Here is a 19,861-nt window from a genome sequence, read left to right as displayed (position 1 = left end):
CACTGTGAGAACAGGATGCTGGACTAGATGGGCCTTTGGCCTGATCCAGCAGCCTCCTCTTAAATTTCTATGTTCCCTTTAAACAGTCATGACTTGGGATAGCTCCATTGATAGAGTATGAGACTCTTAATCTCAGGGTCATGGGCTTGAACCCCATGCCTGATTCCTGCATTGATTGGGGTAGGACTAGATGATCCTCACGATCCCTTCCACTCTACAATTCTCTGATTCCCCCAAAGAATCCTGGGAGCTGTAGTTTGTTGAGGGTGATGAAGGTTGTTAGGAGACCCTTTCCCCCTCCCAGTTCCTAGAGTGGTTTAACAAGCAACCTTTCTTTCAAGGGAATTCTGGGAATTGTAGTTCTGTGAAGTACCCCACCAACATTCCAGGCCCACTGAGCATGTTCAGTCCTAAGTGGGCTGTTTTTTGGAGTTACTGCCCCACACATTAAAGAATGTTGTATTTCTGAGAACCTAGGGATTCATCTAAACCTACTGGTGCCTCCCCACTTGTGAATGGATAATTCCGGATACATATGGATTTGATTCAATTTAATTATTTGCATTCCGCTTCTCCCAACACCCGGGTTAATCTTGCAGCAGCATTAAACCTTAGCAAACATAGCAAACAAATGCCATCATATCAAAAACACTGTTGTATAAGGCAGAACAGACAAATTCAGCAGACAATTCATATAGATCATAGACTCAATTGCATTGATTATCCAGACTTGGAGAACGAGTTCGCTGTTAGTGCATTAATACAGGATGAATGTCCTGCAAATACATACCCAAAAACCTTGGAATGCCTGCCACTGCCTCCGGGTCAGTAACGACCTGTGATATGACGCAGTGTTCCTGAGCCAGCTTCAAAGCTTCCTCTGCCACAGTAGCTGCCCCAAGCGTGGTAGCAATGCTGGACCCAGAACAGGAAAAGGAAGATCAGTGGGCTGGATTTTGTTGGTTGGATTTGGCTCAGGTGAACAATGTGAACAATGAGGCTATATTATTTTTATTTATTTATTTATCTATCATCATCATCATCATCATCATCATCATCTATTATCACTGAATCCCCCAAACAACCCTGTGAGGCATGTTAGGCTGACAGCCAGTGACTGGCCTCACCCAGTGTGCTTCATGGTCAAGTGGGGATTTGAACTCTGCTGCTCCAGGTCCAAGTCTGATACTCTAACCACTGCACTAGCTCCCAGTATTACATTGGTCATTTGCTCTGGCCTCAGTCAGCCCTCGCTTGCTTGCTTTAACCAACCCAGAGAGTATCAGCCTCCTCCTTCTTCTCAGTGTTGCTGCTTATAGAACTCCACAGGGAAGAGGATGGGGACAAAACTAGGAGAACGTTGGCTCTGTCTGTCATTGGCTCTTGTGCCCCCTACTGTTGGGCTCCCTGTCTTCTGCCCTACCAGAGCCAATGGGCACCAGCCCGCATCAGCTGTCACGCTACCAGTAGTGGCTCCTGCCCTGAGGTAAGGGCTCCTAAAAGGTAAAGGGACCCCTGACCTTTAGGTCCAGTCGCGGATGACTCTGGGGTTGTGGCGCTCATCTCGCTTTACTGGCTGAGGGAGCCGGCGTACAGCTTCTGGGTCATGTGGCCAGCATGACTAAGTCGCTTCTGACAAGCCAGAGCAGTGCATGGAAATGCTGTTTACCTTTCCGTCGGAGGGGTACCTATTTATTTATTTGCACTTCGTGCTTTCGAACTGCTAGGTTGGCAGGAGCAGGGACCGAGCAACGGGAGCTCACCCCCATCACGGGGATTCGAACCGCCAACTTTCTGCTCGGCAAGCCCTAGGCTCTGGGGTTTAACCCACAGTGCCACCAAATGTGCCATGTGCTCACCTGGTAATTTTGGGCAGTGTCACCAGCTCCCCTTGTTTCAAGGAAGCATGGAAGCTGTGAGCTCCCCAGGTCTCCATGGCGATGATGGGTACGTCGTCCCAGCCTGCATCGCGGAGGCCCTGGATCACCCCACAGAGCAGGCCGCCCCCTCCGACAGAGAGAACTATCACTCCAGGTTTGGACTCCATCTGCTCCTTCATCTCTGCAACCATGGTCTTGTGCCCTTCACTGCAAAGCAGAGGGGACCCAGAATATCAAAACCAAATGTCAGGGGTGGGAAAGAGAGAGTTGGGGGGGGGGGGCGCTGAGAGAAGAGCGCACTCAAAATGTCTCATCATTTTTATTTGCGGGGAGGGGGAGAAATCTGGTCTTTTCCTTTGTTGCAGGAAATCCCTGCCATATTCTCTGCTCCCTGCCCCCCAGGCCCCAGTTGAAATTCCAGGGCATTGTGGGAGGGAAAAAATGGCCACCAGGTAGCCAAAATGGCTGCACTTTGGTTCAGGTATTACTTCAAAATTGCTAATCTGGTACTGTTTCGAAGCTGAATGGAGCTGAATTTCTCCACCATTCCAAGTGGCAGAGGGCAGAAAGGGAAGATTTCTGTCTCTTGTTTTTAAAAGCCCTCCTCTCTTCCCCTTCTTAATATTCCTCTTATTTACAAAAGATGTGTGTCTCTTATTTTAGTTTATTAACTGCCCTTCACCCTAAGGTCTCTGGGCAGGTTACAACAATATAAAGCACATTAAAAACAATGTTTAAAAATTTGAATTACAACAACAAAAATCTAAGGTGGGTCCTGAAAATAGACCATGTTGGCCTGAACATAAGCCTCACTTCCCCCCCAAATTCCAACCCCAAAAAGTGTGGTTTATATTTGTGACCTTACGGTATGCAGCCAGGAGCCTGGGGCAAACAATGACCAGGAGCGCGGCAAATCGGTGCCTGCCCTGTGCATAGTCCCCCATCCTCTCCCCCAAAGGCCGGGAAGGGAGAGAGCAAGGAAGGGGAAAGGCTGCCAGCAAGGCAGCATGGCTCCTCGGCCCCCCCCCCCCATGCAGCCAGGAGCAGCGAGGAAGGGAGTGGCTTATATTCAGGTATTTTTCCTTTCTCTCTCCCCCCCCCCCATTTTAAAGGTGCAGCTGATATTCAGGCCAATACAGTACATTTCAAGTGTCAAAGGGCAGGGTAAAGAATATAAGATGAGAAGAGCTTGCTGGATCAAGCCAATGGCCCATTTAGTCTAGCATCTTGTTCTCACAGCAGCCAACCAGATGCCTGTGAAAAACCCACAAGCAGGACATGAGCTCAACAGCAACTCTTCTCTCCTGTGGTTTCCTGCATTCCTGTATTCAGAAGCATTAATGCCTCTGGCCATAGAGGAAGAGTGCATAGTAGCCACTGATAGGCTCCTCCTCTGTGGATTTGCCTGATCCCTTTTTTACTTTTTACTGTTTCATATTTATATTTTATTGATAGTTTGGAAGTGAATTCAAGTGAAAAAGAGAAGAAAATAAGGTCTTTTTTTTTAAAAAAAAAAAAAAACCCCAAAAGAAAGCAGAGTTAAACAATGTCAGTAAAATTTAATTAAGGTAACAAAACTATATAGTGTTCAGTGGTACTTTGGTTCTAGAATGCAATTCATTCTGGAAGTCTGTTCAAGTTCTGAAACGTTCAAAAACCAAAAACTGAAAGCAGAAGCCTCAATACGGAAAACTCAAAACGGAAGCCTCGTTTCTTGTTTGACTTCCGAGGCGCGTTCGAAAACCGAGGCATTTGCTTCTGGGTTTTCAGCTTTTGAGTTCTGAAAAGTTCGACTATGGAGGTATTCGGAAACTGAGGTACCACTGTATATGTAAGTCTAATCCCCCTTTTAAGACATCTATGCTGGTAGTCATTGCTGCTTCCTGAGGGAGTTCCATAATTTAAGGGCAGCATGAACACCCATCCCGAATCTTCCAAAACGGATTTCCACTAGCTCTCACTCATACATCACATACCTGATGAGAGGATCACCGAAGGGAGGCACAAAGGTCCAATCAGAGTTTCTCTTTACCATCTCCTGGGCTTTGTTCTTGCATTCGTCCAGGGTCTAGAGGAAAGGAAGTCATGTTATTAGACTAAGATTATAAGAAAGATTTGGTGTTGGGTTTGCTTAAGGCTTCCAACATTTTTTTCTCCTGTGATAACTGCCCAGACCTACCTGCCCAAAGCACACCGTGGCTCCCTCATCTTTCATGCGCTCCACAGTGAAAGCTGGCGTGGATTGGGGCACGTAGATGGTAGCCGGGATCTCCAACAGTTTGGCACAGTAGGCAGTTGCGAGGCCGGCATTCCCAGCTGGAAGAAAGCCCATTTGACACCACATGATGCTAGACCTCATGAGGGTTGTCCCCATTCCTCAGCCACCCAAGGTGTACAACACCTTCTGTGTGTTTGAGCAAAAACCCCAGAAATATAAAGAGACACAGAGCAACTGCATTTATAGTAATATGAAGTTGGTCATGTCCATTAAGTTCAATGGGTTTCCTTGGAGTACAACTACTTCTGGATATAATCTAGGGTGTCGTGCCTAAGGTCATCTAGTTTGTGGGAGAGGTGAAATCCAAACTGGGGACTTTCTGATTTGCAGCTCAGCCTCTAAGCCACCATATTGTTGTTGTTAATTAAATTTGTATACCGCCCTATACCAGGGACGCGGGTGGCGCTGTGGGTTAAACCACAGAGCCTAGGACTTGCTGATCAGAAGGTCGGCGGTTCGAATCCCCGCGACAGGGTGAGCTCCCGTTGCTCGGTCCCTGTTCCTGCCAACCTAGCAGTTCAAAAGCACGTCAAAGTGCAAGTAGATAAATAGGTACTGCTCCGGTGGGAAGGTGAACGGCGTTTCCGTGCCCTGCTCTGGTTCGCCAGAAGCAGCTTAGTCATGCTGGCCACATGACCCGGAAGCTGTATGCCGGCTCCCTCGGCCAATAAAGCGAGATGAGCGCAGCAACCCCAGAGTTGGTCACGACTGGACCTAATGGTCAGGGGTCCCTTACTGCCCTATACCCACAGGTCTCAGGGCAGTTCACAATATAAAATCACAATATAAAAACACAAAACACATAATAAAAATAAGAACAACCCAATAATTCCCTGCACTACTTTTGCATTTAGACTGCCAGTAGTTTGGTCCCCAAGGCTGTTGTTTGTATCTGTATAGGCACAGTAGGGTTGGGCAAATTGGTCCCTTTTGGTTTCTCTCATTTTTCCAAACTTGGGTTCAGTTCTTTGCATTTCCATGTTAGCTTGTGGAAACATTTTTTGAAATCCTTGCAAAAATTCACCAGCCTTTTAGTGTGATTCCCCCCCCCCCATGTACACATACGAACATGAGACGAGGCTGCTGAATCGGGCTAGTAGCCCTTCCAGTCCAGCATCCTGTTCTCACAGTGGCCAATCAGATGCCTCAAAGGGAAACCCACAAGCAGGGCACAGGCAATTGAGCTCTCCCCCCACCTGAGGTTTCCAGCAACAGGAATTCAGGCACATTACTACCTCTAACTGCGGAGGTAGAGTACAGCCATTGTGGCTTCATATTATTTTTTTTGCAAAGCACTTTCGCCTAATGCATTTTTGTATATGTTATTTTCACTCTCTCACACACAGACATGCATTTTTATGCCCATTCCTTAAGAACTGCGTAGCAAAATTCAGAAAAGTGCCAATTCCAGAGGGTGGCTCTGGTTTTGTTCTCGTATTATTTTGGAAAGTGAAAGCGAATTTTGGAGATTCCCCTTTATATGCAAACTCAATTGCAGTTCTCCTCCATCCCTCGTCTCGTCTAGCCATTCTCCAACTTGGAGCTAGCTTGCAGAACCCTGACATTGTCCACAGAAAACTACATTACCTGAGGCGGAGACAAACTCCTTGCTGCCTTTTTCGGCCATCTGTGAAAGCAAAAGAAGAGGAATGTGCGAACAGAAGCCATCTTAACCCCACAGCAAAAACAACCCCACGCACCCACTGTTCTTTCCAGGCAGGTCTGGACCAGATTCTGCCCTCCTGACCTCATAATGAACGTTTGCAGAATGCCCAAAGAACTCTGCTAGATCAGAGCAAAGGCCCATCTAGTCCAACATCCTGCTTCCAGCACTGACTAGGTCCCTAAGATTTCCCCCCAAGCATGCTATAACTCTGTTAGTTCTTCATGAAGATCTCAGCTTTTAAAGCCCCCATTTAAGTCAGGCAGTTGATGGAGGGTGAATCATGCATGTTTAGTGCCCAATTTGATTCTTCCCAGAAGGAGCCTTTCCCCCAAACAAAGATGGCAGCTGCCTGAATATAATTGATGTTTTGAATGTTTAGAAATGAAATGAAAAGCAAGCAGCCTTAATGTTTTTAGATGCAGAGAAAGCATTTGATAATGTCTCCTGGAACTTTATGTTGGAATATTTGAGCTATGGAGACTTTTTATAAAAGGAGGTAAGGCAATATATATAGAGGAGTCAGCAAAATTGATAGTAAATAATGTGTTAATGGGGAACTGCAAAATAAACAAAGGAACTAGACAAGGCTGCCCACTGCCACCTTTATCGTTTATATTAGTTTTAGAAGTTTTGGCGCAAAGAATAAGAGGTAACCAAGAAATTAAAGGAATAAGGGGGGGACAAAGACAATATAAATTAAAAACATTTGCAGAGGATGTGGTGATATCTGTAGAAGAACCAATAGAGACAATTCCAAAAGCACTAGAAGAGATTAACAATATAGAGAAGTAGCAGATCTTAAAATTAACAAAGATAAAATCGAACTCCTGGTAAAAACTATGAATGATGAGAGAAAGAACACATTACAAGATTTATCTGGCCTAAGGATTGGGGCGGGGATTAAATACCTAGGTGTATGGTTAAGAGCAAAAAATATAAATTTGTACAAAGATAATTATTTTAAAACTGGGAGGATATGAAAAGAAATTTTCAAATATGGGGTAGAACGAAACTTTCATTGTCAACCATAAAAGAGTGTCAACCATAAAAATGAATGTATTACCAAGGATGTTATTTTTGTTTTAATCAATACTGGTGATCAGCAAGACAGATTGTTACAATAAATGGCAAAATATATATTTCTAAATATATCTTGCCAGGGGGAAAAACCAAGAATAAAATATAAAATACTGATAGATGTGAAAGAGAGAGGAGGTTTTTCCCTGCCAGGTATGAGATCATATTATGAAGCTTCCTGTCTGTGCTGGTTGAAGGAATGGTTGTCACTGAAGAATCCACATATTTTAGACTTGGAAGGTCATGATAATATATTTTGGCTGGCACATGTATTTGTGGTATGAAAAGGTGAAAGTATATAAAGGATTTACAAATCATATAATTAGGAAAAATTTGTGTAGAGTATGGGACAAATATAAAAATGTATTTGAGCCAAAAACACCACTTTGGCTTTCGCCACTGGAAGCCGTAGCGGTGAAGAAGGAGGAGATGGTGGAAAATTGGGTAATTTATAGAAATTCGTTAAGAGAGGAAGGTGGAGAATTCAAATTAAAAGAAAGTAAGGAATGGTAACAACATGGATACAATATCATCATTTCAATGAAGTCTTCAAAAAAATATGAAATGAGCATTTGGGGGACAAGTATCTGAGTTAGAGAAAGAGACTGTAATGTTAAAGCGATGTCTCAAATGCATAAGATGTTATTGGAATGGGAGACAAAAGATAAACAAGTGAAATATTCAGTGATACATTGGTCATAACATAGAAATGGAGGCATGGGAACGATTGTGGAATATAGATATAAAATTTACAGATATAAAATTTACAGCATGTTATGCTTTAAGAGAAAATTATATGAAAATGTTATACAGATGGTACTTAACACCTAGCAGATTGACAAAAATGTATAAATCAAAATTGAATAAGTGTTAGAAATGTAAGGAGAAAGAAGGTACCGTTTCTCATATGTGGTGGTCATGCAGTAAGGTTAAAACTTACTGGGAAATGATATATAATGAAATGAAAAAGATGTTTAAGGTAACATTTGTAAAAAAACAACAACCCAGAATCTTTCCTTTTAGGGATTATGGGATCAGAGTTACCTAAGTAATATAGAAATTTATTTATGTATGCAACAACAGCTGCAAGAACAATATTTGCCCAAAAATGGAAAGAAGAAGTCCCGGCGAGAGAAGAATGGCTATAGAAATGAATGGACTATGCAGAAATGGCAAAACTTACAAGAAGAATAAGAAATCAAGACAACAAACTTTTTATTAAGGAATAGAAATGGTTTATCGAATTTTTTACAAACAAATTGTAAACAGATTAAGACATTAGAAGGATTACCGTAAAAAACCCCTCGCAGTTTCTAAAGCATATATGAAAATAGATGAAGAAAAGAATAACTTAAGATAATTGGGATGTGCAGGTAAAGATAAAAATAAATTTATGGAACTGCAGGAAAAGGGGGAGGGAAGTTGGGGTTTGAAATGTTAAATTATTGCCGAAATGTTTATTTGCTCTAAATGAAAAATTAGAAATAAATTAAATAAATAAATAAAAAGACAGTACCAGCCAGACTGAGGAGGAGGCTTCAAGCTTGTGGCGGTGAGTTCCCTAAGCTTATTAAACAATATCTGTTATGTGCAATATCACTTCCCACCAGAAGGGTTCCCATCATAGGAACACAGAAAGCTGCCTTAACCTGAGCTACAGCCAATCCTAGGGCAATAGAGAAAATCAGGGATAACTTTTGCCATTCTTTTTCGTCTTATGTGGGAATAGACAACTTCAGGCAATACCAATGAGACGGAAACATGGAAGGTGCCTAATGAAGCCAGGGTGGCTATCTAAAGAACTTTTAACTGAGTTAAGATTAAAAAAGGATGTGTACAAAAAATGGAAAAGGGGGGAAACCACCAAAGAGGAATTCAAACAAATAGCCAGCACGTGTAGACACAAAGTCAGAAAAGCTAAAGCACAGAATGAACTCAGGCTTGCTAGAGAGGTTAAAAGCAACAAAAAAGGCTTTTATGGGTATGTTCGTAGCAAAAGGAAGAACAAAGAAACAGTGGGGTCACTCAGAGGAGAAGATGGTGAAATGCAAACAGGGGACACAGAAAGGGCTGAACTCCTCAATGCCTTCTTTGCCTCAGTCTTCTCCGATAAAGAAAACAATGCCCGACCTGAAGAATTTGGAGCAAATGATTCAGCAGAGAAAACACAGCCCAGAATAACTAAGGAGATAGTACAAGAATACTTGGCTAGTTTAGATGTATTCAAGTCTCCAGGGCCAGATGAACTGCATCCAAGAGTATTAAAAGAACTGGCTGATGTGATCTCAGAACCACTGGCAATCATCTTTGAGAATTCCTGGAGAACAGGCGAAGTCCCGGCAGACTGGAGGAGGGCAAATGTTGTCCCTATTTTCAAAAAGGGGAAAAGAGAGGACCCAAATAATTACCGCCCAGTCAGTCTGACATCAATACCAGGGAAGATTCTGGAGCAGATCATTAAGCAAACAATCTGTGAGCACCTAGAAAGGAATGCTGTGATCACCAATAGTCAGCATGGATTTCTGAAAAATAAGTCATGTCAGACTAACCTGATCTCATTTTTTGACAGAATTACAAGCCTGGTAGATGAAGGGAACGCAGTGGATGTAGTCTACCTTGATTTCAGCAAGGCATTTAACAAGGTGCCCCATGATATTCTTGTAAAGAAGCTGGTAAAATGCGGTCTTGACTATGCTACCACTCAGTGGATTTGTAACTGGCTGACTGACCGGACCCAAAGGGTGCTCATCAATGGTTCCTCTTCATCCTGGAGAAGAGTGACTAGTGGGGTGCCACAGGGTTCTGTCTTGGGCCCGGTCTTATTCAACATCTTTATCAATGACTTGGATGATGGACTCAAGGGCATCCTGATCAAATTTGCAGATGACACCAAACTGGGAGGGGTGGCTAACACCCCAGAGGACAGGATCACACTTCAAAACGACCTTGACAGATTAGAGAACTGGGCCAAAACAAACAAGATGAATTTTAACAGGGAGAAATGTAAAGTATTGCACTTGGGCAAAAAAAATGAGAGGCACAAATACAAGATGGGTGACACCTGGCTTGAGAGCAGTACATGTGAAAAGGATCTAGGAGTGTTGGTTGACCACAAACTTGACATGAGCCGACAGTGTGACGCGGCAGCTAAAAAAGCCAATGCAATTCTGGGCTGCATCAATAGGAGTATAGCATCTAGATCAAGGGAAGTTATAGTGCCACTGTATTCTGCTCTGGTCAGACCTCACCTGGAGTACTGTGTCCAGTTCTGGGCACCACAGTTCAAGAAGGACACTGACAAACTGGAACGTGTCCAGAGGAGGGCAACCAAAATGGTCAAAGGCCTGGAAACGATGCCTTATGAGGAACGGCTAAGGGAGCTGGGCATGTTTAGCCTGGAGAAGAGGAGGTTAAGGGGTGATATGATAGCCATGTTCAAATATATAAAAGGATGTCACATAGAGGAGGGAGAAAGGTTGTTTTCTGCTGCTCCAGAGAAGCGGACACGGAGCAATGGATCCAAACTACAAGAAAGAAGATTCCACCTAAACATTAGGAAGAACTTCCTGACAGTAAGAGCTGTTCGACAGTGGAATTTGCTGCCAAGGAGTGTGGTGGAGTCTCCTTCTTTGGACGTCTTTAAGCAGAGGCTTGACAGCCATATGTCAGGAGTGCTCTGATGGTGTTTCCTGCTTGGCAGGGGGTTGGACTCGATGACCCTTGTGGTCTCTTCCAACTCTATGATTCAATGATTCTATGATTCTAGACCATCTAGTAAGTCAGACAACTGGCTTGTTGTCTACACTGTCTTCAGTGTTTTCTCTGCACTGACTGGCAGCAGCTCTCTAGGGTTTTAGGCAGGGGTCGCCACCAGCCCCACCTGGACAGGCTGGGGATTGAACCTGGGACCTTCTGCACTCAAGGCAGCTGCTCTGCCACTGAGCTACGAGCCTTCCCCATATAGCCTTCTCCTTTCCTTACCGCTTTGCAGAAGTTCCCTATGCCTCGTATCTTAAAGGAGCCAGTGGGTTGGGAGTTTTCGAGCTTCAGGTAGACCTTGGTACCAGCCAATTTGGAGAGGTGGGGGCTGACCCGCAGCGGAGTGACCACATGGAAGGGCTTGGAGGAGGCCATTGCGGAAAGCTGAGGGTAGAATGGGGATTAGGTACAGAATAAGCACAGTGGAAGAATAAGGGAAAAAAGACTGTTTTGCTTCATTTTGACCCTTTCTTCATGGCTGTGTAGTTGAAGTCCATTGATACACTCACAAACAGCCAAGGCTGTGAGTGCTGTGATCTTAGAATCTCAAGTCTAATTCTATTTAAATCAATCAAGTTTCTAGTCCTCATGCTAGAATTTTTTCCCAAAAGTGCAGGCAAGTCAAGCTTGCTGATGGGGTAAGACTCCAGGGGTCAGCAAACCTTTTCAGCAGGGGGCCAGTCCACTGTCCCTCAGACCTTGAGGGGGGCCGGACTATATTTTGGAGGGGGGAAAAATGATACAAGAGCACCACGAGCCCTGGTGGCTGCTTACCTGTGTTTTGCAAGCAGCAGGGGCTGGCAGCGGGGGTGGGACGATGAGCGGCACGCGAAGGGGCTGCTTAAAATGGTGGCTGCTCAAGCACTGCTGCTGCTGGCACCAACAAAGCCCAGCCCCCTTCCTCCTCTAGGCAGGGCGATGAGAAGCCAGGAGGAGGGAGGGAGGAGGAGGCACTGCTGGCGCCGCCGTGTGAGGGAGAGGGAAAGAACACACACGTGCTGTCGATCCACGTGGCGACTCCTGGACCCTTCGTGGACAAGATCCAGAAGGCAATTGGGCCTGATCCAGCCCGCAGACCTTAGTTTGCCAACCCATGGTGTAAGTTGTCCTGCGACTGCAATGAAGCTTCACTGCTTAACTCCTTGTCCCTCTTTGTGATTGGCTCTTAGTGCTGCGAATTTAGAAACTGAAGTTTCATTATTATTTTTAAAAAAGAGAACAAGCAGGTTCCTGGACCTTGTGGCTAAATACATATGTTTGAACAATCCTGCTCCTTTAATTTATCGTCTTATGAAAAATCTTTAATAAAATCTTTTTTTTTTAAGGGCAGGAATGAGGAAGATTATGGCAAAAGGGACATTGTGCATATCATCAATTTGCATAACTTAGATACGTCTCAGAATTCATCCGAAATTTTGATAGGGTGTTTTACTTTTAATTTAAAGAAAGTGTGTACAATCCTGCAGACAGACAGCTGAACTCGCAGCCTGCTGCTAGTGAATTGCTTTTTCGCACCCTTCTCCCTACCCGTTCTGCTTACTTTCACCTTGGCAGTGCCCATCTCTCCTTCTGGGGTCCCTGCCAAGCTCATTTAGGGTGGTGGTAGTGGGGATACATATCACCTCCTACCCATATACTATATTAATGGGTGATGTGCCTGAAGTTTCCTATCTTAACAGCTGGGTTTGCACACATGCATGCCTCTTTAAAGAAAGCTGACATTCTACCCTTCACAGCTGTTCAGGCTTGGGGAGAGTGGGGAGCTGTGATCAGCCCCTTTCTTCCTTCCCTGCCAGACAGTGGATTTTGTTTGTCTTTCACATTTAAAAGGCTACAGACACATGCAGCTCTCCGGGTGCTCTGTGTGTGTCGGTTTTCCGGGTTGCAATTTGGCCACAGGATCCTGACCATGATGGAGAAGAATTCAAGGCAACTTCAGCACACTGCCCAGGGGTACCTCCGTTCTCATAGCTTGAAGTCATCGTTGGGAGTTCCCAGCTGCCTTCTGTAGTTCAGAAACGGACTTACATAGCCAGGCTGAGAAACATGTTTGGTTGAAATCTCGGGAAGTTATTCTAAGCTTGAGAAGACAGCCCTGGGCAGAGGGTGTTGCCTTATATCAGGTCAGAGGATTTGCTCCTCTTGACCCAGTATTGTCCACTCTGACTGGCAGCATCAGGTGGTCTTTCCCATCACTTGACCCTTTTAACCAGAGATGATAAGAGACTGAACCTGGAACTAGGGATGGGCAAATCTGTCCCTCCTGGTTTCTCATTTTTCCAATCATAAGTTCAGCTCTCCACACTTTGCATTTTTTTTTAAAGTCCTTTTAAAATTCATCAGCATTTTAGTGCTACTTTTCTCCTCATCTAAATATTTGTATACCATTTTACTTCATGTGCATATATCTTTTTCAGCAGAGAAATCTCCCCTAATCTAATGCATTTTGTATATTGTGCCTCTAATACATGCATTAATAGGCACACTTTAGCATGTGCATTTGGAGACACATCACAATATTCAGAGAAGTGACGAATTTCCACGGATGGCTGCCTTTCTGCTGGCATATTGTTTCAAAAAGAATGAATTAGATACGTTTGCCTATGGATTAATTGAATTTGTCCCCCTCCCATCCCTACATGGAACCTTTTTTAATTTATTGCATTTATACCCCATTTTTTTTATCCAAGGAACTCAAGGGATGCAGTGTACATGGTGCTCCCTTTCCTCATCCCTTCCCCACAACAACCCTGTGAGGTAGATTTGGCTGAGAGGCAGGGACTGGCCCCAGATCACCCAGTGAACTTCATGGCCAAGTCGGGATTTGAACCCTGGTCTCCAAGATCCTAGTCAGACTCTCAAACCACTATGCCACACTGACTCTCCACTGGATAACCATCTTTCCCTAGCGCCCCATTGTGCTCCAAATCAACCCAAGGCAGTGCTTTAACATTCCTGTCTACAGCACTGCTAAGACCTCTGAGTATAGGGCAGTGTATAAACAAACAGACTCTCCCTGCAAGCAAATTTTCCATCCTCAATTATCCAACTCTCCCAAGGATCCAAATTTGCAGTGCAAACGGCCTATACCTTGCTTATCTGAAGGCTAAAGGTGTGCCTTACATCATGATGCACATTGTCTAGTAGACCTCCAGCCAGACAATGAGACGCACTTACTTGTCGAGGGTCTTAGAAGAGGCTTTGGAGCTTGGCTTGCAAAGTGGTCGGACGGCAGAGCTGGGTGCTTGCGGTGGTGTTTTGGAGGAAGCCACTGGTGGACTCAGAGGGGGGCTCTCCTCCTTCTCCTGGGGGTGGGCTGCCTGGGTGCTGTGCTTATCTTCACGACTCTGGTCTCATTGGGGGAATGTTGGTTTCTCTTGGCCCCACTTTATAAGCCGGTGGTCTTGGCTTGGTGCTGGCCACTTATGGGAGGCGTGGTGCACTCCCCATAACCACTGCCCTCGCCTCTGAGGTCATCTCCCTTCCTCTCCTCCAACCAGAGATCCGACCTAAGGGAAAGGAGCAGAATCAATGCTTAAAAGGATGTCAGCCAGAGGGGAAACAGGGAAGGGGTGTGTGTGATTCGTTGCAAAAGGGGGAAAGCCTATTTCAGTCACTCCAATACCAAAAGAAGAGGAGCAAATGAGAGACAGACAAGGCTAGCTGGTGGAGGAAGGAGGGGCTGGGGGGGACAGTCTGGGGTGGCTGCTTCAGACAAAGGGCCCCTTCACTCAAATGGTCCAGAACTGGTTCAAACCAGGTTGGCAGGCTGGGTCTGGAATGACGATGAGGCAGCGTTAGGAGTGAGGCACAGGGAAACACATTGACCCCAGCAGATAGCTGTGTACACACCAGGCGTTGCAAGCAAATTCCCTCACTCAAATTCCCTCAAATTCCCACCCATTTGTTCTATGGCCACAGAACAACTTCTCTGGTTCTGCTAACCACGGTGCTTAATTAGTCAGACCTCGGATCAAATAATTGTAGAGTTGGAAGGGACCCCAGAGGCATCTAGTCCAACCCCCAATCACGGCAAAAGAATCCCCGAAAGATGGCCATACAACATCTGCTTAAAAGCTTCCAGTGAAAGAGGTTCCACCACCTTCTGAGGTCACCCGCCCAACATCAAAGAGCTCTCAGTGTTGTGGGTTCAAGTCCCACATTGAGCAAAATATTCCTGCATTGAGGGTTGTTGGACTAGATGACCCTTGTGGTCCCTACTTCCAATTCTACAAGTCTATGATTGTGCATCTCCTTGAGGTCTGGAACCTTAAAACTAAAATGAAAAGCACAGATTCTCAGAAAACACTGGATTTTCATAGGGTTTCCAGAATCCAGTGGAATCACGTCTACACACAGCCCCGGTGGAATAATGGAACAGCCAGCTGCTGGGTGTTTGCAAGGCTGTAAACTTGGGGTTGCTTGTGGTGTTCGGTGGTGGTGGTCCCAAATCTAGGACATTCATTTCTAAAGTCCAGGAGGCTTTTTTGGGTTGATTAGCAAAGGTTGTAAACTTGAATTACCTGAGACGGGGCAGTGTCCCCTTGGAGGTCTAAACGGACTGTACGATCACCCACAGGTTGTTCTTAGTGCATCTAGGAGAATAAGCCAGGAGCCCCTAGAGACTCCCAGTGTCTCTGGGATTCAGGTGTCTGTTACTGCAAAGGAGATTCCAGAATCCCCTGACTTCTGGTTGGCTGGAGGTGAAAGGTCAAACTCCAGGGATTGTGACATCCACTGATACCAAGACAACAGAGCCAGGCACACACAGGGGAGCCAGAGCAGCAACCCAGGCAGCCCCTTGACCCCTCTAAGCCAGTTTTCATAGGAATATTGGAAGCTGTCCTATACTGAATCAGACCATTGGTCCATTTTGCTCAGTATTGTCTCCACCCCAATCATCTAACTCGGACACTGAGGTCCAGCTCTGAGGGCCTTCTGATGGTTCCCTCATTGCGAGAAGTGAGGTTACAGCGAACCAGGCAGAGGGCCTTCTCGGTAGTGGCGCCCTCCCTGTGGAACACCGTCCCATCAGATGTCAAGAAAATAAACATCTATCTGACTTTTAGATGACATCTGCAGGCAGCCCTGTTTAGGAAAATTTTTAATGTTAATGTTTTGTTGTGTTTTTAATATAATAAGCTGCCCAGAGTGGCTGGGGAGGTCTGGCCAGATGGGTGGGATATAAGTAATAAATTACAGTGTGGTGTAATGGTTAAGAGCGGTAGACTCGTAATCTGGTGAACCGGGTTTGCGTCTCTGTTCCTCCACATGCAGCTGCTGGGTGACCTTGAGCTAGTCACACTTTGAAGTCTCTCAGCCCCATTCACCTCACAGAGTGTTTGTTGTGGAGGAGGAAGGGAAAGGCGAATGTTAGCCTTCGGGTAGTGATAAAGCGGGATATCAAATCCAAACTCTTCTTCTATTATTATTATTATTATTATTATTATTATTATTATTATTAGCAGCTGCTTTTCGTGGATTCAGACAGGGAGCATTCCCAACCCTACTGAGCCCTACTGGGAGATGTCGCTGGGGATTAAACCTAGGGCATAATGCATGCAGAAGGTAACACCTTGAACTTGGCCTGGGAGCAAATTGGTAACCTCTGAGCACAAATGTTCTACTCTGAGAGGGTCTCTTATCAGCAATCACACTGCAGCATTCTGCACCCACAGCAGCTTCCAGGTCAAGCACAAGGGAACAAAGAGCACTGATACAATGAAAGTTTCCTGCCCCCACAAACACTGGGCACAATTGAGCATCTCAGGATAATGGGTATTACGAGTTCTGCAGAGATGTCATGGAGGGGGTGGGCAGATTCTGAGGTGCGGGGGGGGGGGAGGAAGAAGAGATCAGGAAGCTGGCATTAGACACCTTGCAGGAGGGTCCCTGCAAGATGAGGGGGCGGAACTGAGGCCTCAGGAAATGTCAGAGTTGGAAGAGGGGGCCGGCAATTGGGAGAGTCACAGGCTGGAACCTGGGGAAGGTTCAGAGAGGTCTCCTGCCCCTGTGATGGTGGGATGGTGGACACTTCTAGACAGGTTCCTCCTAAAGGGCCTCTGCTGACCACCCTGAGGCCAGTCCCACAAACCTCACAAGCCCAGCCCACTCCCAGAGAAGTGTACATTTTCCTGCCCGGAGCGGAAATGCCTGCCATTTGCAGCACAGAGGCTTGTGCCTGCCCCTCTCTTCAAAAGGAAGAGATTTGTGTGTGTACAGTGGTACCTCGGGTTACAGATGCTTCAGGTTACAGACTCTGCTAACCCAGAAATAGTACCTTGGGTTAAGAACTTTGCTTCAGGATGAGAATAGAAATCGCGCGGCAGCGGGAGGCCCCATTAGCTAAAGTTAGGTTAGGTTAAAGTTAGGTTAAGTTATCTGTCCTAGCTAAACCTCAGGTTAAGAACAGTTTCAGGTTAAGAACAGACCTCAGAACCAATTAAGTTCTTAACCCAAGGTACCACTGTAGCTTGTTGAATCAACATCTCAGCTACTGGTGCAATACACCTTGGGTTGCTCAGATCTATGCATTAAAAAAATCTGGTAGAAACAGAGATCTGAGTTTGAGTTCTTCATCCAGCAACGAGGCCCAGGACTATGAGTGCATCCTCATTTTATCCTTGGCATTGGGGGGTCCGTCCCCCCGGTGTCAGGGGTGGGGAACCTCAGGCCCAGGAGTGAAATTTGGCTCTCCAAGCCTCTCTTTCTGGCTCTTGGGATTCTCCTGAGGCCACACCTCCAGCACCAGCAGGCGCGCCAAGTTCTGCCCAACACTGAGGGGGCCTGGAGTGTGAGTGTGGCATCACGGTGGGAGGAGTCCCAACAGGGCCTGGTGCAAGAAAGAGGATGGACCGCTGATGCCAATGGGCACCCTTTCTTCCACTTGGCAACACTGGAGCAAAGACTTCATTGCCCTTAGAAGCAGGGTCATTCCCTCCACATTGTCCTCAGAATGCAAGAGAGTTCCCTGTAATGGCCAAAAAGCGGCCAAAAGTAATTATGAGTGTCCTTTGTGTTGTCCCCTTTTGTCGTTGGAAGGCTGGGGCTTGTTGGCCCTTTGGGTCCTCTTTTGAACATAATAAGACCCTGCTGGATCAGGCCAGTGGCCCATCTAGTCCGGCATCCTGTTCTCACAGTGGCCAACCAAATGCCTGTGGGAAACTTGCAGGAGCAGTGCCTGAGCACAAGATCCCTCTCCCCTCCTCTTGAGGTTTCCAGCAACTGTTATTCAGAAGCATTGCTGCCTCTGACCGTGGAGGCAGAGCACAGCCATCGTAGCTCCATGAATTTGTCCAATCCTCTTTTAAAGCCACCCACACTGATGGCCATTCCTGTCTCCTGTGGGAAAGTGTTTCATAGTCTAACTATGTGCCGGAGGCCTGTCTTTTATCTGTCCTGATTCTTCCAACATTCAACTTTGTTGGACACCCACAAGTTCTAGTGCTGTGGGATAAGAACCTTCTTCTATCCAATTTCTCTGCTCCATGCCTCATTTTATACACTACTATCGTGCCACATGATCACTGCAGATAGTGACAGCAGCCACAAAATTAAAAGACACCTGCTTCTTGAGAGAAAAGCAATGACATACCTAGACAGCATCTTAAAAAGCAGAGACATCACCTTGCCAACAAAGGTCCGTATAGTTAAAGCCATGGTTTTCCCAGTAGTGATGTATGGAAGTGAGAGCTGGACCATAAAGAAGGCTGATCGCCGAAGAATTGATGCTTTTGAATGATGGTGCTGGAGGAGACTCTTGAGAGTCCCATGGACTGCAAGAAGATCAAACCTATCCATTCCGAGGGAAATCAGCCCTGAGTGCTCACTGGAAGGACAGATCCTGAAGCTGAGACTCCAATATTTTGGCTACCTCATGAGGAGAGAAGACTCCCTGGAAAAGACCCTGATGTTGGGAAAGATGGAGGGCACGAGGAGAAGGGGACGACAGAGGACAAGATGGTTGGACAGTGTTCTCAAAGCTACCAGCATGAGTTTGATCAAACTGCAGGAGGCAGTGGAAGACAGGTGTGCCTGGTGTGCTCTGGTCCATGGGCTCACGAAGAGTCGGACATGACTAAATGACTAAACAACAACAACATTGTGCCACCTCTTCCCTGCCTTTTCTCTAAACTAGAAATAAATAAAATAATAATAATAATAATAATAATAATAATAATAATAATAATAATTATACCCCGCCCATCTGGCTGGGTTTCCCCACTCTGGGCGGCTTCCAACAGAACACTAAAATTCAATAGCCTATTAAACAGTAAAAGCTTCCCTAAACAGGGCTGCCTTCAGATGTCTTCTAAAAGTTTGGTAGAAAGTCCCAAATGCTGCTACCTTTCCTCATGTGGAGGGTCTTTGCATCCCCTGATCATTTGGACTCCCCTTTTCTGAGCCCCTTTTCATGACTCAGCTGACCTCTTTGAGCTTGCTTCCCTCCACTCCATAGCTGCCTCATCTAAGACCCGGGAGATAAGCAGCAAGAGAGAGAGAGAGAGAGACAAACGCATAATCAATATTGCTATTGTACTAAGTCCGGAAACAGAATGCAAATGATCGAGTCCTGTGCCTGTGATTCCGGGAAAGATTTCTCCCGGTTCTTTCCCTTTGAAAAGGCTTAATGAGACGGCAACACGGACAAGTCCAAAAGCCGCATAATTGCTTTTGGATGGGTTGCCTAAGAGAGTGCATCACATGGACAATCAGAGCAGAACGTGACATTACACAACAGCCTGCCACTTGGCTGACCCGTGTGTGTGTGTGTGTGTGTGTGTGTAAAACCCTTGCCAAATGTCTCAGGCTCAGGCTGATAGCTCACTTTCTTCTCTTCATGCACATTTGCTAGATGGATGGATTCAGAGCAGGGATGGGGATCCTCTGGCCCAGATCATGCCCACCTGCTTGTCATAGGAGATGTCAGGAGTGGGGCCAGGAGAGAGGCAGGAGCCTTAAAGTGAACTCCTGGCTGTGCACTGGCAGGACCTGGCTCTATCAACTGATGGGCAATAAAACTGAAACCTCAGGAACGTCAACGCCTCCGAAAGCACCTTGAGCATTTTAAAGCATCTGCAAGCACCACATGGCACTTTGAAGTCCCATTTTTCAAAAGTAGCCTCACCCAGAGCACATGACAGTAGTCCAAGCAGGGTGTAACTAACACTTGTATCACAGCGGGTAAAGGTAAAAGGTAAA

At 45.8% G+C, this 19,861-nt stretch overlaps 1 protein-coding gene across 2 annotated transcripts in view; it reads right to left on the bottom strand.

Moving 5' to 3' along the window:
- Positions 1-15,343, bottom strand: part of LOC310666543 (L-serine dehydratase/L-threonine deaminase-like) — a 34,126-nt gene extending 18,783 nt beyond the window's left edge. Inside the window, exons 1-8 of one of the 2 annotated variants that reach the window (XM_083417475.1) lie at positions 15,184-15,343; positions 13,838-14,169; positions 10,883-11,044; positions 5,746-5,785; positions 4,060-4,196; positions 3,857-3,948; positions 1,860-2,087; positions 791-915 (exon numbers count right to left, since the gene is read on the bottom strand). In XM_083417475.1, coding sequence (XP_083273601.1) covers positions 791-915; positions 1,860-2,087; positions 3,857-3,948; positions 4,060-4,196; positions 5,746-5,785; positions 10,883-11,035 — 775 coding nt within the window. In that variant the 5' untranslated portion in view covers positions 11,036-11,044; positions 13,838-14,169; positions 15,184-15,343. The remainder of the gene's footprint in view (positions 1-790; positions 916-1,859; positions 2,088-3,856; positions 3,949-4,059; positions 4,197-5,745; positions 5,786-10,882; positions 11,045-13,837; positions 14,170-15,183) is intronic. The other variant, XM_083417477.1, reaches the window with a different exon arrangement.
- Between the last annotated feature and the right edge of the window lie 4,518 nt (positions 15,344-19,861).

Source organism: Podarcis tiliguerta (genome assembly GCF_965153285.1).
Source record: "Podarcis tiliguerta genome assembly, chromosome: 16".
In the NCBI taxonomy this organism is placed as follows: domain Eukaryota; kingdom Metazoa; phylum Chordata; class Lepidosauria; order Squamata; family Lacertidae; genus Podarcis; species Podarcis tiliguerta.
The sequence above is the reverse complement of the archived record's forward strand: the minus strand, read 5'-3'. Positions and strand labels throughout refer to the sequence as shown.